The sequence below is a fragment of the Otolemur garnettii genome, unplaced genomic scaffold, assembly GCF_000181295.1.
Source record: "Otolemur garnettii isolate 467f Iridium unplaced genomic scaffold, OtoGar3 scaffold00074, whole genome shotgun sequence".
NCBI lineage: Eukaryota > Metazoa > Chordata > Mammalia > Primates > Galagidae > Otolemur > Otolemur garnettii.
In genome coordinates this window covers 9617468-9642767 of record NW_003852469.1, presented here as the reverse complement: position 1 = coordinate 9642767, position 25300 = coordinate 9617468, and the positions used below count along the sequence as shown (strand labels likewise).

Genomic DNA, 25300 nt, shown 5'->3' with positions numbered 1-25300 from the left:
TTAGGACAGACATTCCCTCTCCAAAACAGAGAAACAGACAGGAAGACAGGACTTCCAGTTCCCAAGTAGTCTAAAACCCAAAAGGGAAAACAATATTTAAGTTTTGAGGCTGGAGAATAACCTCCTTTAGCTCCACATCCTGCATCCTGGATATACTGGGTTGGGAGTCTGGGTCCCCATAGCCTCAGGCAGCCCTACCCCTGTAGCTCTCCTGGGCTGGAATCTCATGCCTGTAGCTCTGGTAGGATGACACTGCAAGTTGGTGGCTCTGCAGTTCTGGAGTCTTGGGAGTAGCCTCACTTCCACTGTTTTACTAGGCACTGCCCTAGTGGAAACTCTATGTGGTGGCTCTAACCCCATCTTTCTACAATGCATTGCCCTAGCCCTGGTGGCTATGCCCCATAACAAGTCTCTGTCTAGGCAACAGGCTGTCTGTGACAGCCTCTGAAATCTAGGTAGGGAAAGCCATGCCCTATAGTGCTTGTATTCTGCATGTCTGCAGCATTATTACTGCATGGATGCTGACAAGGTTTATGGCTTGTACCTTCTGGAGCAGTGGTTCAAAGCTGCACTTGAGCTTGCTTAATCCAAGGCTGGGTGGGGGGGACAAGGATCACTGTGCCAGAATGTGGAGAAAAGAATTCTGAGGTGGTTCTGGGCAGCTAGCCCATGAATGGCACCCTGGGCTCGTGCCCTGAAACCATTCTGCCCACCTAAAGCTCTGGATCTATGATGGAAGGGGCACCCTCAAAGACCTTGAAACAAATCTTTGGTGTCATTCTTCCATTGGTCTTACTGGTCTAGGGGTCTTGCTAACACCTCATAACCATACTAATATCCTTAGCAAACAGTTTTTGATTTATTTTCCCAAATAGGATTTTTCATTCTTTACATGGCAAGGCTGAAAATTTTCAGTCTTTCCATTCTCCTTCTCCTTAAAAAATCCCATCTTTATGTCATTTCTTATCTCTTGTATCTTACCTGTACGTGCTTAAAAGCAGCCACACAAACCCTTCAATATTTTGCTTAAAAATTTCTTCCACCAGACATCTTAGTTCATTGTTCATAAATTCTGCCTTCCATAAAGCCCTTGGGCATGGACACAATTCAGACAAGTTCTTTAGGACTTTAAAACAAAGACTGCCTTTGCTTATGGGGTCCATGTTCATAAATGAGTGCCCTCTATGTCAAAAAGGTGGAGTAAGGATATGAAAATCCTCTCCGCATATGTCCCATAGACTATTTAAAACCACATCATGATTGGTGGTCTTTTATCAGGAAAGAATGCCAGTCTGAGCCTTAGGAAAAAAATAAAGCATGATGGCTGTTCTCAAGGGAGGGGGGTAAAATGATGTGTGTCCAACCTCCCATCCATCATGGCTGGGAAATTAAGTTTTTAAAGTTCCTCTGGGATCCCCTTGGCTGAGAAGATAAGGAGGTCTGTTGAGTCAGTGTGGAGCTTAGGATTTTGTTTAGTTCACAATCCTTATAATAAGTACAGATATAGATTCACCCTTAGTTATTCTTCATATATATTGTCTTTTAAGCGTGTGATGCCAATATTAGCATTAGAACTGTTGTTTTGTCAAGAGTTCAGCTTGATGTAGTAGCTGCCACAATAGGAATCTGAGTATAGTCCAACAGATAGCAATTATACTAACAACATTAAATCTAAATCTTATTCTAGTATTCAGTGAGGCACAATGCATATCTAGAAAATAAATTTAATAGTATGGGCATACCAAATGAAGAACAGAGTTGTAGTCCTTCTTACTGGTCAAATATTTCATAGAAATAATTCTATTAATTTTTCTATGGTAAGTTCTCTCTGCCTATGACTTTTTTTTGAGACAGTGTCTCACTGTTACCCTGGGTAGAGTGCTATAGTGTCACAGCTCACAGCAACCTCAAACTCTTGGGTTCAAGTGATTCTCTTGCCTTAGCCTTCCAAGTAGCTGAGACTATAGGTGCTTGCCACAATGTCTGGCTTTTTTTTTTTTTTTTTTTTTTATTAAGAGATGTAGTCTCTCTCAGGCTGGTTTCAAACTCCTGAGCTCAAGCAATCTGCCCACCTCAGCCTCCCTGAGTGCTAAGATTACTGGCGTGAGCCACTGCACCTGGCCTCTGTCTATGACTTCTAATGTCTACTCTACCTCTCTCCCTATATACTCACATTATGCTTTATATATTTACACTATCTGCTATATCTACAACCACTGTCTAACTTATAGCAACTTCTTTTTGCCTATATTTCTTATTAGTAATAATTACTAATTATTACCAACCTACAGATGGTTATTTTGAAGTTTAAAATAAGAACTACTTTTGTTTAAAAATATCTGCGTAAATGACTTGATTCCCAAATAGCTTGCTTGATCAAGAAAGTTTTCCTTCATTCACCTATATCTACTATTATGAAACACTGTTTTGGTTAACAATTTTATATATCAAGTTTCACTAGGCCCTGCATTAAGAAAATAGTTATTTAACATAATAACTATGTTATTTCAAAAAAAGGGAATTAATGTGGGGTATCTTTTTGTTAAGAAAATAATTTTATCTCAAGGTAAAAAATATTTTAAATAAGACTAGTGAGCAACCTTTTCATGAGGATGTAAGTTCAAATTTAAAAAATATACACAAGGAATTTCAATTTTTATTCAGGGACAATTTTAATGTTGGCAAATAAAAAACCAGAGAGAAATACAAGAAGAAAAAATGATAAAAATTTAAATGATTGGCAACAGATTACATTCAAAAAGTGGAAGGTGGTACAACTGAATCAGTCCAAATTAACAGAAAAACTCTCTAGTTAAAATAAAACTATTTGGTCCAGGGCAATAACTGAGATTACACTTTAATTAATATGTACTATTACCTAAAGTGAAATGAGAATCAATACTGAGCAAAGTAATATATGAAAGAGAAATCAAATAATAAAAGTAAAAAAGCTCTTAGAAGGATTCTTTTCTTGGAAAAAGAGATTTTTTAGAGGTCACAGAGCAAAGAGACTTTGGAATTAGTGACCAATTTCAGATTCAGACCCTCGGATTGGATAAAAAATTAAAGTGCCCACATAAAAGAGCAAGTAATAGTTACTCATCGCCTCTGCTTTCCCAATTACACCCATAGATATGTACTTATGCATGTACACTCACAGGCAGTGCTAAACATCACGGCAAAACAGTGGGAGGAAATCTTTGGAAAATTTTGGCAAATCAGCCAACAAACAAGCAGTATTGATCTCCTGAAAAGACCAGGCAGGATTAAAAGCCCACACAAAGAAACAATAAAGAGAAGCCAAACAAAGAACTATCTGTATTTAAAACCCTACTTTTTGAAGCTCAGGGCTATCATCACACATCACCGGAAGGACAGAAAGATCTTGGTGTGCCATCACCCCACCTTATCAGCCAGAACAATTTAATATGTGAAGGCAAATGGGAAACAGTTTAATTTACTAGCAAAGATAACAAAGGTTTTCAACTGCTCTGGTTATGAGTCATAGGGCAACACGAAATAGCAAAGATTATTCCAAGATGCAAGGTTGTGAGATGCTCATTGAGAGATAAAAAGAACAAATGTGCAAAATGGTAAGCAAAGCCAACGCGGTTGTAACCCAAACACTGAGAAACAGGAGAACAGAGGAAATGGCCAGCAGCTCATTATTCACAACTACTTTTATTGTGTCTTAACTAAACTGAGGCTGGATATAGAAATGTTCAATAGTTTTTGAGACCAGATGTGTTAGTCTGTTTTGCATTGCTATAAAGAAAATACCTGGGCTAGGTAATTTTTAAAGAAAAGAAGTTTATTTGGCTCTCGGTTCTACAGACAACTGAAGAGACATCACACAGGCACTGCGTCTGGTGAGGGCTTCAGAGCCCTTCCAATTAAGGCAGAAGGCAGAGGTGGAGCAGGTGTGTGACACGGAGAGGGAAGAAGCAAAAAGAGGGAGGGAGGAGGTGGTGCCAGGCTCTTTTAAACCACCAACTCTTAAGTGAACTAATGGAGTTAGACCTCATTATTTCAGAGAGGGCACCAAGCCATTCACAAGGGATCCACCCCCACGATCCAAACACCTCCCACCAGGCCCCCCACATTTAACACTGGGGATAGAATTTTAATGTGAGCTTTGGAGGGGCCAAACATTCAAACCTTACAACCAGTATAAGGGAGATTTCTTGTAATTCCTAAATATTGTTGTGCAATAATAATAATGGACATGGAAGTCGAAAGGCAGGAAGAGAAGATCGTTAATTTTCCCCAAGAATAAAATTGTACTTATTTTCTGATTTTTTGTTAACCATTTTATTCTCTGAAGATTTTTTTTTTTCTTTCAATTTTTAGCAGGGGCTGGGTTTGAACCCACCACCTCCAGCATATGGGGCCAGCGCCCTACTCCTTTGAGCCATAAGCACCGCCCAATTCTCTGAAGATCTTCATGCAGGTAAATTTTAAGCAACTCTAACACAAGTTAGAAACTCCCTATGTAACTTAACATACTTCACTCTCCCCTGTCCCAATCAGAGTGAGTGATTACTCCTTATTTTATCACTTTGATTGTACATTTTCTTAAGGCCAAGAAAGATGCCTTAATGCCTTACACATTTAAACAACTAAGCAAAGGAAACTGGAAAGAAGGGTCTTACCTCTGTACTTAGAGCACAGCACTGGGCCCAGCACAGAAGCTACTGCTAAAACACCCAAATAAAGAACAAATGACCCGTGTTGCCAAATATGCTTAGAGGAAAAATCTATGAGCATTGAATGATATAAAACTCTTAATGTGCACTATTTTAAAGGCTGGCCCAGACACGTTCAGACATGATCCCTGCTTTCCAAAGACTTTATAAGGCTGTGTGGCTATAGAGAACCCAGATAGCATTGTGCTGCCATGGGCAGCTGGTTATCTGGAGAAACCAATTGTGGTCTTGCCACTATACTACTGATAGTCACTGATGACCGCTTCTTGACTTCATCTGCCTCATATATAAAAGAGAGTATTGGACTATATTTTTTAAAAATACAGATACCTTAAAAAAGGAAATATTAAATAGGATTCTAAATATATATTCAAAAAGGATAAAAGTAGAGTTGCTTTGGTCCGTTGAAACAGGCATGATGCTTGTGGGATGCAGAACTGGGTCACCATCAACTTTCCTTTCTCCCCTCACTCACACCACAAGGGAGGCCCCTGGGATATCTCTCTGGATTCCTAAGGCTCTATGGAGCCTGATTAGAAAACCAGTGCACTACAAACTTCTACGATACCCCCAGTTTAACATTTCACGAGTCTATCATTGGATTTCCTCTAATGTTTGAAATTCATCAAGATACTTCCCATGCAACTACTGTATACACAGTAGCCTATAAATTTTATAGCAGCATCATCTTTCTTGTAACTATTTTCTTAACTCCACCATTGTGTGCTTATCTTATAAGAAATGCAGTTCCTTGCATCATCAGTTACATTCTTTCTAGAGCCTTTTACGGCATCTTCATTATACATAAGCACTATGATCAGCAGAGGAGGGGGAGATGAGGGACTAATGCACCTTACTGCAAAGAACTATGGTGGGGAACAGAAACTGATGGTGTCATCAGATAAGTCATATCGATGCTAAAGGGCTAAGATTATTTCTGGAGGGTCAAGGTCAAGAAAGACTTCAAGGAATGGATAGGAAGGCTTTGAACACAAAATGATTGTGGGGATGTAGGTTCTAAGCAGAGATCACTTCAACACAGGCAACAAAAGCAGGAAGGCATGGGACGAGCCTGGGGAATATGCTTAGGGGCAAGCCCGGTGATATGGGGGCTGTGTGAAGATAGTAATGGGGAATAAAATGGATTGCTGGCAGAATGTGCCAGTAAAAAAACCCTCAAGCATGGGAGAGCTTCCTAGAGGTTAAAGTAGAGAAAAAAGGGGATGGAGGCTCTTGTTAGGTAAAGACCATGAAGGTCTGGGGCAGGGAGCTTTAATGGCAGCAGCAGGAACAGAGCAAAGGCACTGCTGGGAGCCTCCTCTGCAGTAAGGTGGAGCCATGGCAGGAGTCAATAATGACGCAGAGGCTAGAATCCAGGTAAGTCAGAAAATGCTGGTATCATTAACAGAAATGGAGACCACAACAAAGACTGGAGACAGGGCCATGAGAAATATCCTGCAGGAAAATGCCAACCATGAATCAAAACATGGGAAAGAGGACAGAGCCACACACATATCCAGGGGGAATTTTTACATAGATGGCAAATGAAGCTTCAAGAATGAATGAGACTGCTGAGAAAGGTAATATCGAGAGAAGACAATTCTAAATGCTGATGGTAGGGAGGCACCAACATAATGGAGGAAAATGGGTCAGAGACAGAGCAGTTGGAGAGGCACAAGGAGAATTGGGTCTTATAAATAATTACACCCATGCACGATGTTCATCAAGGGAAAAGCTTAGCTTCTGAGCTAAAGGATCACCTACATTGATATACATCTGGGTTTTCTAAAGTATGTTCTAAAGAACACTAGTTTTTATAGATGTTAAAGGGTGTATTATGATCAAAATAAGACTCTGTGATCTTAGAAGTTGGGGTATTGGCCCTTCGCTCTCTTGGAGAAATTAAAAATGCATTGGATTATTAACAGATGAACAAGCCAGTAACAGAGAAATCTGTTCAACTTTGTTTAAACTAGAATTTATCCCAAGATTCATTTGACCCATAATTCTTTTTGTTTTAAATCCATTAGATACAACAGTGCTCTTTCCATAAGAAATGGGTTTAACAATCACTGATGAACAGCAAAATTCAGGAATTTATAGAATATTAGAACTGGAAAGGCTATTTGTGATCATTTCATCCAATTCCTTTATTTTATAGGTGAAGAAAGTTAATTATATGACAAATTACTATAGTACCTTATTCTAATTCTTTTTGTTTGTTTGTTTGTTTTTTATTTTTTGCAGTTTTAGCCAGGGCCAGGCTTAAACCTGCCACCCTTGGTATATGGGGCTGGTGCCCTACTCCTTGAGCCACAGGTACCGCTCCCTTATTCTAATTCTTGATTAAGTACGAGAATGTAAAATATATGTATAGGCATATGTGTAAGCATATGGGAGATAAAAAGAAAAAAGAAGTCAGGGCTTTAAAACCTACAGCATTAGGCATCAATTGAAGAGTAACTTATGTTTAATGTTTTATTAATAAAACATTTCATGGTGTTATCTTGGGGTTATTAGAGGCTCAATAATTGCTCCATTTCACTAAAGAGGAAACTGAGGCAGAGGTTAACTTGCCTAGTGACTCAGCTAGTAAATGAAACCACAACTTCTCTGACTCTGAAATCAGGAGTCCTGAACAAGATGGACTGCTGACCACAAGGAGGCCGCAGAAGAATCCAGTTCCTGGGTAAACTCCCATCCTTCCACCTTTGGGTAAGCCCCAAGATACTGCTTTGTTTTTATCAAATTCCAACTACACATAAGTATAAATAGTCTACTGTAACAAATTCAGTATAACTAAAAAACCTAGATTTATAAAACAGGTCCTCAAGAGTATATTTATTTGCTTTGTAAAATAATTTCATTAAGGAATCTTCAAAATATTCTCTCCCCCTGTGTGAATATAATTATTTAATTTTTACTAATTTTCTCTAGAGTACATATTCTGCATAGGTCAGGGTATTTCAGTGAGGTTCTAAGTAATCATTCACAGTTTTTTTCTAGGAAGCCTACTTTTATTCATGATCTCTCCAATGAAGAATTATCACCGTGGATTTTAAATCATGAATTCTTAATAATCCCTTCATATGGGATTTAAATGTCTCTAAGTGAGTCTCATCGTATATACACACAGATCTATCAACTGTTACATATACATGCAGATATTAAAGTCTTAACTTAAACCTTGACTTTGTAACTTAAAATAGCACCGTATGACCCTGCAGTTAATGAAAACAGTTCAAGAAGTGCTGATATTTTATTCATTCCAACATATTATATGTGAGATATAGTCAATTGCTAAACCATGTTCCCCCAATCTACATATGAAAGAACAAGATTTATCTGCCAAGTTGTGATTCTATAAACCAAGTTGTGAGTTCTCTGTAGACTACATGTTAAAAAAAATTATGGCTGCTTAATATAGGTAAAAATAAAAAATACAATTACATGTAGTTCTAATTATACAACCACTTGAACTCAATTTCCTGATAACTTGATTAAAAATTTAATAAAGAGTCTTCCCTAACAATTTTTTAAAAAATTAATTTTTAATTACTATATTAATAAAAATTTAACAAGAGTAGTATTGCTGGTCTACATAGTCTTAGGTGTAATCTATCTGTTAACAGTATTTCCCAAAGCAGTAATTTGAAACACTACATTTTAGTGTCAAATAGATGTAGGCAATATGGCAAACTCTATTCCTCCTTTGGAATTTGAGAATATCCTTGGGCATTCTATAGTCTAAGCTCCTAGAAGCTCTGCAGTGAAAAAAATAACTTTAGCTTTATTTAATACATCATTTCTCAAGTCTCTCTATTCAAAGAACTTTGTATGTGTGTATGTTTAATATCTATTGATGTCCTGGTACGATCAATATCACAGGAAAAAGAACTGGAAAACCGTGATCTATGATGATAAGGAGACAAGATAAGTGGACGGTATCAAGGTCATTTGTATCGGATTTTGGAAGATAGGTAATTTATCAGCAGATTTTCTTTTGGAATGCCACTTTTAAAAGATACATTAAAAAGAGAATTAATTGTCTATGAGCACAGCAACCAGTATAAAATCCTCTCCAAAAGCCGAACAAGGCATACGGGGTATCAAGAGAAAAATACATAGGATACTCATGGTTTATGTAGATTTTAGACAAGTAGGTAAGACACTTGGTGTAAAATGAGACAATGCATACATATTTAATCCTTCTCTAAGATCACATCCAAGGCATAAAGAAAGACTGTAGGAAAAAAGTGAGTAGTTCATTATTAAAGGGCTGACATCCAGCATACTTACACGGCCCATTCAAGCTTCTCATTCTTGATTGAGTTGTACAGAGCCTGTAAGGAGAGGAAATAAGATCGAATTATTCTTTTCATTCTTTCCACATTTTGAATTCAGCAAGTGATCAAGCAACTCCTTCATAACCTGGCCATGAGAGGATGTGCCTGGAGCCCCTTGTCAGTTACCTCGTTGGCTCTGGAAAGGTGAGGACTATACAGGTGAGATGAATGAGCACAAGGCAAGCAGTGTTTTATGGAAAAAAGAAAAAGAAGCTGTCACAAAGTAAAAATGTCTGTTATAAATAAGACACAGCACTGGATTATGTTTCACCACAGAAAAATACGATGTGATTAGACTGTGCACTGTATTTTTTATTCAAAAATGGTCATGTAGCTTCACTAATTTGGACCTTGGATTACTCATAACTTTTTTCATTAATGGAATAAATAGAACTTTGCATGGAAAGTTAATGAGTAATACATATGGCAGGAAGACTAAAGGCAGATATGGAAAAGCATCTTAGAATAGTTTTAGAGTTTCTATACCAGTGATTTAAGCAGTTTTTATTGTTCTGACATTGTTATTCTGCCTTATATTTAAGTGAGGATTATACAGGTGTGTATGTGTGGCAGTGGAGGGGATAGAAAGCTTCTTTAGAGCGTTGTTAACAATTGCAATACAGGCCTTCCACCATGGGATGACACAACAAGAAGGCCCGCACTAGATGCAAGTGCCTTAACCTTGGACTTCCCAATCTCTAGAACTGTGAAGATACAAGTTTCTCATTTTTTTTTTTTTAAATCACAGCTGTGTACATTAATACAGTCATGGCGTACAATGTGCTGGTTTTATATACAATTTGAAATATTTTCATCAAACTGGTTAACATAGCCTTCATGGCATTTTCTTACTTATTGTGTTAAGACATTTATATTCTACACTTAGTAAATTTAACATGTGCCCTTGTAAGACGAACCATAGGTGTGGTCCCACCAATTACTCTACCTCCACCCATCCAGTTTCTCTTTTTTATAAATTACCCAGCCAAGGTATTTTGTTATAGTAGCACACAATAGACTAAGACAGTTATCTTTTCCTTTTGTGTTTGTGTGTATGGTTAGAATACTTACTATCTGTTCTCATCTCAAATTTCAAGTATAAGTACATTATTATTAAGTATCATCAACAGAAGTTAGGTTTCCAGAACTTATTCATCTGACAACTTCAGGTTTTCACCCTTTAACCTATATTTTCCCATTTCACCCACTCTCCAGCCCCTGTCACCCACCATTCCACTCTCTCTTTCCAGGAGTTCATGTTTTTAAATTTAACATGGACTGTAATTATTATCATGAATTATTATCATGAATGACATTATTTGTCATTCTGTGTCTTACTTCGTTTAGCATAACATCCTCTAGGTTCATCCACGTCATTACAAACAGCAGGATTTCCTTCATTTTTAAGGCTGAGTAATATCCTATTATGTATACACACACACACATACATACACCATACCCAGATGTACACACACTACATTTTCTTTATCCACTCATCATCCACAGACATGTTGTTTTCAATCTTGACAACTGTGAATTGAATAAAGCAATAGTGAACATGAGAGTCCATTTCAAGATAGTGATTTCCTTGGATATATACACAGAAGTGGCATTGCTGGATCTTATGATAGCTCCATTTTTAAGTTTTTCAAGAACCTCTACACTGTTTTCCATAATGGCTTTATTAATTTACATTCCAACCCTAACACTGTGTAAAGGTTCCCTTTTCTCTGCATCCTCATTGATACTTTTTTTTTTAATAAAAAAAAGAAAGAAAACAATTATGATACTGTCTAGTCAGTATAAAACCAACTCCCTAACTCTTTTAGAGGCAGGGTCTTGCCATGTTGCCCAGGCTGGAGTGCAGTAGCTATTCACAGGTGTCTGATCTGGACTCAAGCAATCTTCCTGCATCAGCCTCCTGAGTAGCTGGGCCTCCACCACTACATCTGACCTTACTTTTACATTTTGAATAAGATATTTAAAAAAATACAAATCCATTTCTAAGATATGAAATTGTAACAGCAAATTATCTTGAAGAGAAGAATAACTGTATGTGTAATAACATCATGATGATACGGGAACATTTTTCTTCAAAGGAGCTTGAAGGCTTAGCAGAGACCTACTTTACTTTGAAATGGGAAAAAGGGGAATCAGATGCCAACCACCCCTGATCTTTCAAACAAGGGAACTTGTCCAAGCAGCAGAGCAGAACACAGGGAGAACTGCTTGTATTCCTATCTTCAGCCTCTTTCTATGTCTCATCCAGGGGATGACAAGCATGTAAGCAAATACTGCACACCAACAATGAAAGTATACTCGCTTTTCAGGAGTACCCTTCCAAATTCAGTACAAATGCATTTAGGCCACAGATTTTATATTATTTAAGATTCAAAATGTCTACCCTTAAGCCAGGGTGACTATATCAGTCACTTTAAGTACTATGAATAATACGGTAGCAACAACAGTCAGAACACACTCGATTCTTAGTAGGACATGGTAGAGTATCCTCAAACACAAAAATGATACAACATCAAATTAAAATACAGGACACATCAAGACACAAAGATCACGTTATAAATTGGATATTCTTTTTGAAGAACTCAAATTGACTGCAGAACTACCACCTAAGATATAGCTGATGTCTCGTGAAGCTGAACAGCTAGGGAAGTGCAAAAAGAATAGAAATCTAACTCTAATCTCGGGGGTTTGCTGGATAAATTACTTTTAAATGGAATCTATTACATGTATGAGCCATTCTGAACCCACAAGTAATAGAGGGCCCAGAAAATGAGATTGAAAAGAGACAGATGATTATAAAGGTTATTTATATACTTCTATCATACTTAATACTACCCTAAGTAATGCATGGTGTAGCCAAGATAAAAATAAAAATCTGTTCATAAAGGTAGACAGTTGAAAATGATATCCAAATATCTAAAATTTTTCTAATATATTCAATTTTGCCCTAGAATAAGTTTTTCAAATGTTTGACCTTAAGAATATTTTGCTTACCGAGAAATGGAATTTTATATTTAAAAATTCTTCCTACTCCATCAGCCAGATATCACATGATGAAAATCTATTATAAAAATATCTTGTCAAATTCCACAGACTTGGCGTATTGTAGGTCAAGTCCTCTCCTTGTGTATGTGATAAAAAATAGGTTTCTTATTGCGACATGTGCCAAATAGAAAAGGTACTTGCCATCCCCATTCTTTTCAATTGAACGATTACAAAGGAATTTTCCTGATTCTTTGTCATGTTTTCTGGTGATCCATTATTTTTCTTAATAAAAAGAAGATGTTTTGCAAAAGCGTCCAACACTTACATATCCTTATCACAATCTCCTATCCTTTTATCTCCCTAGCCCAGTTGAGAACTGAATTCCCTTGCCTCCTCTATCTCTAGCCCAATACTCAGCAGAGGCACCACACTCCCATCCCTGTAACCAGTCTTGTTGATACCTTCAACTTTTTTGCTCCACTGTTGCTCTGTTGTACCTGAAAACAGACCCTATGTAACCCTTGACCAATCTTAGCCTGTGTTAGCTAAGATTGCTAAGATTTCTTTTCATTTCAAATCTCAAATATCTCAACTCTTACTACCTTAAGCAAAAGGGGGGAACTTCATGGTTAATGGAGTTAGATCATGAAAAGGGAGCAATGGGGCTGGCCTCAGGAATGCAGGAATTTTACTCTCCCCTTCTTTCCACACTAAACACTCCTTAGTCCTTTTCTCTACTCTACAAGACACACATCCATTAGCAGCAAAGAACTGTTTTTCTCTTACTGAGAGACAAAGGGTGTGAATAGCTTTTTTCACACCCTTTTGTCTCTCAATAAAAGAAAATAGTTCTTTCTTCCAGCTCCAGTAGGAAAAGATCCAGGTAAAGATGCTCACTGGTGTGGTTCAGTTCACTCCTCCTCCCCATGGATGGATCCATGTGGCTGGGAGACGATGTGCTATGATTTTATTTATTAGTTTTATTATTTTATTTTAAATTTCAGATAAATACGAGGGTACATATGATTGGGTTGCATTGTTCACACTGGTAAGGTGAAGTGAGTTGAAGTTGAGTCTTTCATCCAGGAAATGAGCCACATACAGACCCCTACATTGTACCCATTAGATGGGAACTTACCAACCCTCCTCCCCTTTTCTTGAATTTAATTGTGTTTTTCTCTCATAGGGGCCTGGAGTTGTTGATCTACTAGTTTCAACATAGCATTATGTACATGAGATGTTTTCCACTCTTGAGATAGTTTACTCAGGAGAATGTTCTCCAAATCCATCCAGGTAAATACAAAAGATGCAAAGTCTCCATCTTTTTTGTGGCTGAATAGTAGTCCATGGGATACACGTACCACATTTTATTAACCCATTCCTGTGTTGAAGGGCACTTGGGTTGTTTCCACATCTTTGGCGATATGGTGCTATGACTCAGCCCATCCCTGAAGTCGGGGGTAGGCTTGGGTAGTTGTTAATGAGAGGGAGTGCTGATTCAGCCACCAGCACACTGCTCCTTAGCTTTACAGCCTCCCCGTGAATATGTGTCTGAGTCAGGGCTACCAGCGAAAAGCAGACAGTAGCACAAATTAATGCCACTGAACATGCATCATCTAAAATTCAGCAGGGCCTTCATTCACCAGCCTCTATAATTTCTTGCCATCTTATCTAAAATGCACCTGCCCTGGTACCTATTCTTTTCTCCTTGCTGATGGTAAGGGAAGACACAAAATGGAATTTCTGAGCTGAACAGGGACTAAGAGATGATAGAACAAATGCTTCTTTACACAGATGAGGAAAATGAAGCCCCATGTTCATTAACCTCTCTCAAGGTCTCAAGGTGTTTTTCGTAAACTTTGACTGAGAAACAACATTTCCCTCCATGCTTACTATCAACTAACTACATTCTCTCTTTGTGAGATCAAACTTTACAGCCATAGTTATGTCTGGCCCAAATTATGGTCTACACGAAGGGTAACAAGGTATATGCCTATTTCAGAACATATTCAAATTACCCTGATCACTGTAATATTCTATTCTTAAAAGGTGAGATTAAACAAGAGCCACTGTTGCTAGGACACATGCTTGAAGTGCCTCTGTGGGTGAGGGTGATGAGCTTGCTGCACGGATCCCACCCTCGCAGGCAGCTCACTCCTGACCAAAGGTATCTGCCGTGAGAATGGTTAAAAATGGCAGGTATAGTCCACAGCTCAGGAAGATAATTCACCTCTATGGCCTAGCCCCAAGAGGGCAGTATTTTTGCTGCTGTGAAGGTTGATTAAGGGACCCCCCCAAAGATGTCCAGTTCCTAATTTCTAGAACCTCTGATGTTACCTTATATGGCAAAAAACTTGAGATGGGAAGAGTACCTGTCTAGGCCCTAACCGTACCCCCACAAGTGTCGTTAGAAAAGAAGGTAAAGGGAGATTTAAGAAAGACAGAAGACAGGACGGCAACATGAAGAGAGGAACACAGAGATTGGGGTAATAAGGACAAACACCAGGGAACAGTGGCAATCACCAGAGGCGGAAGAGGCCAGGAACAGACCGAGTGTCCCCTAGATGCACCTGAGGGTACACAGCCCTGTGGATACCTTGATTTCAGACTTCTTTCCCCCCTAAATTATGGGAGAATATAGTTCTGTTGTTTTAAGACACCAAGTTAGTGGTAAGTTGTTACAGCAGCCCTGGTAAGCTTACACGTATCAACCAGGGTATAAGTGGAAGGTAAATTTCCAAGCGAAGAATCATCACGTACCCACAGGCTGATTTTCAGAAATATTTCCAAGATCAGTCCCTACGCAAAACAGTCTTTCACCATAACGGTCTCATCTAAAGATATGAGGGCACACACCAGTCAGCCAAGGAATTTTAAAATAACATTGCTTATTGCACCCTATCCTAGGGCTACTGGATAAGCTCCCTAGATGAGGAAATGGTGCGGGAAGATTCCCAAATACTCCACACGTGACTCTGATGGGAAGACTTGGTTAAAAATCACTGCTTTGTGAATTTATTGATCTTTCCTTATAACTGAAATATCTGCAGGATAGGGAGCTAGATGACAACCACATGCCTCTCATGACATGGAACAGGACAGAATAATTCTTCAAATTTGAGGATCACAATTTTTAAGAATGAGAAAGCCAAGTAAATGGCTCAAATTACAGAGAAAAGGGTATTTTAGTCTAAATTTACTTTTGAGTCTTTGTTCCCCACTTTTGATTGCTTCTCAGGGATGATAAAATGCAATTTTATTCAAGGCTTAGCACCGTCACTGCCTGCCCACACATGGCTCTCTAAAGTTTTTCCACATTACCATGCATTGTGTAACCATGAGTCTCTCTCCCCAGCCCATTTTGTACAGTTGGAGGAATTCATGCGTTTTCGTTCAATCATCTCTAAACTCTAATTAACTTTTTTCTCTGTGGTCCTTGAATCATTATGGAAAGTATGGAGGATAACATAGCTTCCACTTTCAGTGAAACTGACAGAGACCACAGTGGAATTTGTACTCAGAAAGAATTGTGACATTATCGATACCACGACTACCTCTTCCAACTGCAATGCTGGCTCATGCAGATATTGAGATCAAGCAGACTTGTAAGCGCAGAATTAAATATGCACCATTCTGGCAGTGCTATCAGAGAGAAAGCCTATTTGAAAAAGACATTGGTTAAAAATTAATGATACTATTAGTTCTCAGATGAATGCAAAATGGTTAGAAGAACTCAAATACTCTGCAATAGTCTTCAATTTTAATTATTCTCTCTAAGCCTTAAAATAATATTGAAAAACCACATTATTTGTCACTAAAGGAACCTTCTCCAAAACCAATATTTGGAGCTTACACTTTGTATGTCTGCTCCAACACCACAGGACTTTATACACGTATCTGTGCAGTGTACTGAATAAGGTGACAGGTGAGAATTATGCTTTTTCTTAAGTGACAAAGGTAATTGTCCACCACAAGTGAAAAAGGATGAAGAGCCTGATGCCTTGACCACAAGAGAATTCACAGGTAGATCCATTTTAGGGAGAACTACATTCTGAAGATGACTTTCTGGAAACTCAATCCCCTTTAAATCATCAGTATCCCCGGGCACGCTGGACGGCTTTCATGGACCCATGTTTAAAGGGTGCTACATTAAAGGGCATAAATTCACACGCAAACTTATCCACGCCCATCTCTGTAGGTCTCACTCTGGGTGATAAAGCATGTTTGGGTTTGGTTTGTGTTGCTTCACTTGTTATATGTTTTTCTGGGATGTAGCCAACATGTAAATAGAGCCCAAATCTATACTCTTGGCAATGATCTTAACCTTGTGTTGTGGTGCACTTCAAAACCCAGTCAGCAATGGCAAAAATACCTAACCATGAACGAATGTACTAGCACGGACTCATAATGAACACTAGAAAATTAATTTAAAAACCTTTATCTTACTGAAAGGGAATTCTGAAGCATAATTAATATGTATGATTCATCACATAATTAACATTTTCAAGCACATTCTAGAGGCTAGGGAGGCATTATGCTAGGTGCAGGCGAATCTATTTGCCTTCCAGGGGCCTCTTATATAAGGCGCACGAAATGTGCTGCTACCCCCGACTGAACTTCACCTAGTAGAGAATTAGCAAATGAAACCAGCTGATTTTTTACTTCCTGCTTAAAATGTACAAGACACGTTCACACACAGTATCTAATCTGTGGCTGTATGCTATATATATTTTCTTTAGAGAAAAATCTAATAGATGAGAGAACAGACCCAACCTTAGGAGCTAAGAATTGGAGGCAGGTAGGTGGGGCGCCTAATTGTCACGAACTTGCCTGTTTAAGATAAGTCAGTAAATTTCCCTCACCCTCATATCCTTTTCAGGCAATACGGGAAGGCTGTATGTTTTTATCATTCTTGGTCCCCTTCCGGATCTACCATCCTATTCCACGATGTTATTAGAAAATGATCTGAGATACCACATGCCAAATTCCCAAATTAGTTCTTTTCCCAGTGTCTGCCATCTTTCCCTGTGGCTCAGGACATTTTTCTTTGTCATTGTTACTGATTAGCAACATCACTACCTGCTCCCAGATCCCAGGTGTGGCTCTTATAAAGTACCAAATGCGTAGTTCACAATGGCACATACGAGGCGCGACAGGCAGAGGGTGTGGGGGCTCAAGCCAGAGAGAAACACTTCCTTGAGGGGGTGAGGGTGGCACTCGGTGGTACCTTCCTGAGCTAAAATAGTCAGGACCACCATGCCTTTGTTATCAGTGAAGCAAAAATATACAGCCAAAGACAATACTAAATAAAAACACCCACCAAAGGGTCTCACAAGCAGCTCGCACAGTGCAGAAAACAAACTGGAAAGAATCGAAACGGAACCAGGCATTATCCTTTATGCCAACACAATATCACAGACCTTTCCTAATGTATGTATGTATGCATTCATTCATTCATTCATGTTGGGGGCAGATGTAGTCAATAAGATGTACACACAGAGCACGCTCCTCCTGAAGGGCTTTTCATACCCTTATGATTAAATTCCATTTGACTGGCTGCTGTGTTTAAGGGAAAGTAACTTAAACACTTAGAGATCTAAAAGTAGACCTGCCATTCAATCCTACAATTCCTCTACTAGGTATATATCCAGAAGACCAAAAATCATCACATTATAACAAAGATATATGTACAAGAATGTTTATTATAGCCCAATTCATAATTGCTAAGTCATGGAAGAAGCCCAAGTGCCCATCGACCCATGAATGGATCAATAAATTATGGCATATGTACACCCTGGAATATTATGCAGCCTTAAAGAAAGATGGAGACTTTAACTCTTTCATGTTTACACAGATGGAGCTGGAACATATTCTTCTTAGCAAAGTATCTCAAGAATGGAAGAAAAAGTATCCAATGTACTCAGTCTTACTATGAAACCAATTTCATAAGAAAGCTATAACCCAATTATAGCCCAGAAGAAGGGCAAAGGGGAGAGGGAGGGGAGGGGAGAACAGAGGGTGGGTGGAAGAAGAGTAATTGGTGGGACCACACCTACAGTGCATCTTACAGGGGTACATGTGAAATTTACTGGGTGTAGAATATAAATGTCTTAACACAATAACTAAGAAAATGCCCTGAAGGCTATGTTGATCAGTTTGATGAAAATATTGCAAATTGTATATGAAACCAGCACATTATAGCCCATGAATGCATTAATGTACACAGCTATTATTTAATAAAAATAAATAAATAAATATACTAAGTATAAATAATACTATTCCAACTATAAACAAAACTTTCAATACTGAGATAGCCACCAAGTTCCTTGCTGAGCAAAAGTTTTAGATATAGGCATATCCTGTTTGGTTATACTTCGCTTTATTCTACTTCACAAATATTGTATGTGTTTGTCCCCTAGTCACTAATCTACCAGGGAACAGTATTTTTTAACAATTGGTGATTAGTGGTAACCCTGGGCCAGGTAGGCCTGTGAAAACCATTTTTCCAATAACATGTGTTCACTTCTCGTCTCTGTGTCACCTCTTGGTAATTCTTACAAATTTTATACTTTTTCATATATTTGTTATGGTGGTCTCTGGCAAGTGATTTTTTTTTTCTTTGAGACAGAGTCTCACTTGCTTACCCTCAGCAGAGTGCTGTGGCATCATAGCTCATAGCAACCTAAAATTCTTGGGCTCAAGTGATTCTCTTGCCTCAGCTTCCCAAGTACCTGGGACTATAGGTGACTGCCACAACACCTGGCTATTATTTTGTTTAGCAGGCCCAGGCAGGGTTCGAACCCACCAGCCCTGGAACTTGTGGCCAGCACCCTAACTACTGAGCTACAGGTGCCCATCCTGATCAGTGATTTTTGATGTTACTATTGTAATTTGTTTTGGGGGTCACCATAAACCATGTCCATGTAAAAGGGTGAATTTAACAAATGTGTGTTCTGACTGCTCTACCACAGTGGTGTTACCCCGTCTCTCTCCCTCAGCCCTCCCTATTCCCTGAGACACAACAAATATTGCCATTAGGCCAGTCAAAACCCCATAATGGCCTCTAACTGTTCAAGTAAAAAGAGGAGTCTCACCTCTCTAGTTTTAAATCAAAGTTAGAATTGAGTTTAGTGAGGCAGGCTGAGATAGGCTGAAAGCAAGGCCCTGGTACCAAATGGCCAAGTTGTAAATGTAAAGGTCAAGTTCTTGAAGGACAGTGAAAGTGCTGCCCTGGTGTCCACATGAATGATAAGCCAAACAGCCTTACTGCTGATATGGAACAAATTGAGTGGTCTGGACAAAAAGATCAAACCAGCCACAATCCAAGCAAGGCCCTAACTCTCTCTATTCCACAAAGGCCAAGGGAGGTGAGGAGGCTACAGAAGAAAAGTTGGAAGCTAGCAGGGGTTGGTTCATGAGGTTTAAGGAAAGAAGACATCTCCATAATGCAAGGGTAAGCAGCAAGCTCTGATAGAGAAGCTGACACAAGATCTCTAGAAGATCTAGCTAACGGATGGAAGGCGGCTTCGCTCAACCACAGGTTTCCAATACAGACGGAACAGCATTCTATTGGAAGAAGATGCCATCTAGGACATTTATAATTTGACAGGAGGAGTCAATGCCTGGTTTCAAAACTTAGAAAGATAGGCTGACTTTCTTGTTGGGGGCTGATGGAGTCAGTGCCTCCATGTTGAAGCGAATGCTCCATTGCCATCCTGAAAATTCTAGTGTGCTTCAGAATTATGCTCAAAGGACTTTGCCTGCGCTCTATAAATGAAACTACAAAGCCTGGATGGCCACTATAAATGCCCACTATTGAGATGTACTGCTTAGAGAAAAGGATTCCTTTCAAAATATTCCCAGGTACTGCCAACCCACTTAGTTAACCTAGAGCTCTGGTGGAGACGTACAAGGAGACGAATGTTTGAATGTTGTTTTCACGTCTGCTAACACAACTTCCACGGATCAAGGAATGACTTTGCCTTACAAATCTTATTAAGAAGTACATTTTGTAAGGCTAAAGCTGCCGTAGACAGTGATTCCTCCGATGGATCTAGTCAAAGTCAGTGGAAGATGTTCTAAGAAGGATTCATTTCAAGATGCCATTAATAACTTGTGATCTGTGCGAGGAGGTCAAAAGATCAACATGAACAGGGGTTTGGAAGAAGGTGATTTTAACCCTCATGCGTGACTTTGATGAGTTCAAGATTTCAGTGGAGGAAGTAGCTGTAAGAGAACTCGAATGAGAAGTGGAGCCTGAATGTGGGATCCAATGGCTGCAAGCTCATAATTAAACTTCAGTGGACTTTCTTCTCATAGATAAGCATAGGAAGTGGGTTCTTGACATGGAATCTACGCCTAGTGAAGATGCTGTGAACTCTGTTGAAAGTACAACAAAGGATTTATAATATCCCATCAACTTTGCTGATAAAGCAGTGGCAGGGTTTAAGAGGATTGACTCTAATTTTCAAAGAAGTCCTAAGTGGGTAAAATGCTATCAAACAGCATTCCATGCTACAGAGAAATCTTTCACGAAAGAGAAAGTCAACTGATGCAGCAAACTCATTGTTGTCTCATTTTCAGACATTGCCACAGCCACCCCAACCTTCAGCAGCCATCAGCATCAAGACAAGACCTTCCACCAGCAAAACGATTATGACTCGCGAAGATTCAGATGATTGTTAACACTTTCTAGAAATATTTTAAAGTTAAGCTATGCATATTTTTCAGACATAATGCTATTGCACACTGTATAGATGACAGTATAGTGTAAATATAATTTTCACATGCACTGAGAAACAAAAAGTTTGTGCAAACTGCTTTACTGTGATTTTTGCTTTATTAAAGTGATCCAGAATAAAAACAATTTCTCCTGGCTAAAACTCTAAACATCTCCTAACGAATCAATTTGAATATCAAGTCCAAATGCTGGTTCAGCACCAAAAAATAAACTAAGAACTATAATTCGGGCAGTGCCTGTGGCTCAAGGAGTAGGGCGCCAGCCCCATATACTGGAAGTGGTGGGTTCAAACCCAGCCCTAGCCAAAAAAAAAAAAAAAAAAAAGAATTGTAATTCAAAAATCTATAGGAGTTAGCAGGTCACATACATGAGTGAAAAAGGCCAGGAAGAGTTAAGGGATTTGTAGAAAGTTCCATGTAGGAAAAGCTGATAATCAGCTATAACCTGATTTCAGGTAAGAATGTAGATTCACTGTTGCTAGTTAGCATTATTTTTTGGAAGTAGCAGGAAGTAGAACTATTCAAGGCTGACAGATTTTTCAAGTGTGGCAACAAAAAAGTTAAACTACGGTGGGCCAGACAAATACATCTATTCTCCAACTGGATGCCCATTTTGAAACTCTCATTTGAAAGATGTGATTAAAAAACTGTAGGAAGAGAAGAGTAAAGCCTCGTGGAATAAATTCCAGTTGATGATTTAGATTTAAACTTCTGAATATTTTGTTTCGCCTGATGACATTTCTGATTTGGTGATGATGCTCTAGCTATTTTGCAACTGCTGATACTCTGTGGACGAAATGTAATGACCAGTGAAGTTGCATTATGGGAGTTGCTGTGCTGAGAGCTTCCCTTTCATTTAATCTCAGGGAACCCTTAACAGCAAACATAATTCTTTCCACTTTAGAAATGACATAAGTTATGCTTATAAAGGTTAAATGGCCTGCCCAAGGTCAGATAGCATAGCTGGGGATCTGAAGACAGGCTTTGGTCTGTCACAGGTCACAGTCTGCTCCTTAAAGTTCCCTAATCACAATACAATACTGACATCATATATATAACTTTTACACACACACACACACATATATATGCATATGGTACATTAATATATATTATCAGTGATAAATTTTGCAACTCTGATAAATGTTTCGTTGTTGGAAAAAACTAAAAATCAGAATTAATGAAATTAACAACAATGCTGTCCATGTTATTATATTTCTTACCCTTTAGTTTGATATATTGGTGCAGGACCTGTTATTAATTTATATGAAAATAATACTTTCACAGGGAAAGATATAATCCTAAATTCACAGTTAAGAAAACTTATGGTCATAATATATGTGAAATGTGAATTGGTGGTTAAGAGTCCACATTTTTTTTTTTTTTTGGCCGGGGCTAGGTTTGAACCCACCACCTCCAGCATATGGGGCCGGTGCCCTACCCTTTTGAGCCACAGGGGGTGCTGGAGAGTCCACATTTTCATTAAACACATTGAATTTTATTATCTGTCTGCACCACTTGCCTACTTGGCATACTTTGTTTATAGCTTGGAAGGAGCTCATGCTGTTATTATCTTAGCAAATCACCTTCTTCCTTATAAAATGAGTTACAGGTTAACTGCCAGAGGCCTCTTCTGCATATGTGTGGAACTATTTATTCTCTGACCTACGTTAAGTGCTGTGACTCCCAAATTTATTGTGTTCACAGTTGTCTCCTGATTTTAACTCAAACTCTGAACCTCTGAAACTGTCATTTATTCATTGACCAAACATTTGCCTAGATTTGGACAGCTAAGCCACGTCAATGCAAAATAGAACCATAAGCAATCTTCAAAGAAGATTCTGGATTGCATTATATTTGGTATCATCTGTTGCTAGCTACCTCTTGCTGGCAAACCTTAATTGCTGAGAAATAGCAGGCATGAACTAGAATAAAGACTACTTCATAATTTGAGAACATAAAAAAACATAAATTTCAAGTGAACTTATCAATTCCATTTTTTTTAACACCCGTGGAAAACAATCAATTATATTTAATGACTATGGACATGGGAAATTAAGATGCCCAGTTTAAAAAAAAACAAAACTATTTGCTGGGCAACAAATAGAGCCCTTTTTAAAAACCGACTTGTAAAAAGCAATCCCCAGGGGACTTTGACATTTACAGAGAACACTGGGCCTAGGATTTGTTCCTTGCCATTTTCATGCATTAGGCAAAGCAATGAAGACAAACCGAATGGAAATAGATTTTATCCAAAACAATCGATATAGATAAATTAATCTAATCCAGGGGATACTAGGTTTTCAAATTTCATAAACAGGAAGATTTGCAAAAAAGGTTTAGGGAACTCCATAGTGAAATACCAGTTTTTCATTTTGCTAAGTGAGAAAATAAAAAATAAAACAACAACAAAAAACTACTAAGTACTGTCACTATCATTCCATAAAATAAGCAGTATAGATAATCTCCGAAGAAAGATATGTTTTTTAAGGAAGAATCAGTCTTCCACTAACATTTCATTATAGACTGAAAACTGACAGTAAGTAACAGAAGAATATGGTCTAATGTGGTCAGTCTGATAACTGCTACAGCACATGTATAAGGTCTCAGAAAAGATGTAACTCTTAAACACTGGAACTTACTCCAATCTCATATATATCTATATATGCTGTCTACTTTCCTCTTGTTCAATTTAAACATTTTCTTAAGGCAGTACTTGTACATCATTTATATAATCAAAAATTAGTACATGATGAAAATAAGGTACATAATGAAAATGACAATTCTTAACTTCATCTCTGGTTCTTGCTGCCCAAAGGTAACCTCTTTTGACTCCCTTTGGCTTTTCTATTTTCCATATGAACTACAGACATTCAACTGTGGAACTCTGGAAAAAGAGCATTTATTTATTACTGCATACATGTGAACACACATGAACCCCCTATCCAACGCTCTCTTTCTCTCCAGTCCCAATCTTTCTATTAAAATTATATCACAATCACAACTTGGGGCCTCCTCAATCTTCAGGGCCTATGTTACTCTGACTACACAGATATACTTCACTGAATCAATGAGGGACCCTATGCTCCATTTCCTTTTTGGTAAGCTTTTGTTTTCCCTGGAGTTAATCATCACTTCCTTCTGTTGTTGTTTACTTCATTTTCTATTTCTGTCTGATTCAACTCCACACTCTGTAACAGTTACTCTCTCGGGGAGGCTGTGGGGGGCCTAACTTCAGAATCCTCTAGGCTTCTGCTCCAATCAGCGGCTTGGTTTCTATCTCCCGCACAGCTGCTGCCAGGGGGCTTCCCTTTCCCATCTTCCTGGGGACTCCCTCTCCCTCTCTGTTATCACATTTCCTATTACTAGATACCAAACCCTCTCTTTAACTTCAAGTAAATGAGAAAAAGTGTGTGTGGGGGGGGGTGGGGGGATGAGAAGAAGAGACTCCCTGTTGTGAAATGTTTATACTTTTCACCTAATCCTGTTATTTTCAACGTGGGGATTTCACTGCAGGCCTCAATTAGTCTGATTTCCTAAATCCAAAGCCTCAGGGTTAAACTCACCAGAGAGGAGGGGAAGGGGCACTTGGCTACACAAAGCAGGGGAGGACATGGAGAGGCTCCAGTTACAAATTTTAGAGGCTTGAAAGGGATCTTTCTGTTTTGACGCCCTGCCCTCAGAGGTAGCCAGTGACCCCGATTTCTGGGCCTTTCTTCTATTCTAGGAATAAATCAGTTTGGTTGCTTCTTTCCTCAGCTCCCAGGTCTGCAGGCACGTGGGTTTCAGCTTTCCCAGGGGCACTAAAACAGTTAACAAGTCTATCTGAAGTCCATCTTTCAAAATCTGTTGTCATCTTGAGGGCATACATTCTCTTCTCAATGTCTTTGAAGATCTGAGTTCTATTGTCAAGTTAGTGAAATACAGGTAGGTGTAATTAAAGCACATTGTTACCTTAAACACTAATTTTAAGAGTTAAGTTTTTGCCATGAATAAATAACCACTTAATCTTGATAGAAGCCAGGGATCACAGCAGGGGGTTGATGAGGCATACAAAAATCCCCTCCCTGCCCAATCATCGGAAAAGTATTCTGGAGAGCCTTTCTAGTTTACCTTTTTTGTTGTTCTTTCTCCTTTTTCTCTCCCCCATCTGATCTGCAGGAAATTTTTTTCTGTGTTTTTAAGAAAGTATACTGAGACAGAGAAGTATCATAGATCATAGAAGTATCACAGATCAATATAAACCATCTGGTACTTTTGGGTGTCCCTTGAAGTGACAGTAAAGAGTTTCTTTTCTCGAGGCATATTCTTCTATCTCTTCGCCTATTATTAGTTAGGTCTAGTTAAGTAGGACCCCCAACCCTTCCAGTTTGTTTATGTTTGGAGCTGTTAGAAAAAGACTGTCAAGAAAAGCTCATAGGGGTATAGGTGAATCTTTCTAAGAGTAGAATGTGAACGTTTTAAAGCAATAACTGAGAAAATGACATGAAGGCTGTGTTGACCAGT

At 38.6% G+C, this 25300-nt stretch overlaps 1 protein-coding gene across 2 annotated transcripts in view; it reads right to left on the bottom strand.

Moving 5' to 3' along the window:
- Positions 1 to 25300, bottom strand: part of PSD3 (pleckstrin and Sec7 domain containing 3) — a 470121-nt gene that overhangs the window by 96509 nt on the left and 348312 nt on the right. For both annotated transcript variants that reach the window (XM_023515535.1, XM_023515536.1), the window contains exon 10: positions 9006 to 9049. In XM_023515535.1, coding sequence (XP_023371303.1) covers positions 9006 to 9049 — 44 coding nt within the window. The remainder of the gene's footprint in view (positions 1 to 9005; positions 9050 to 25300) is intronic.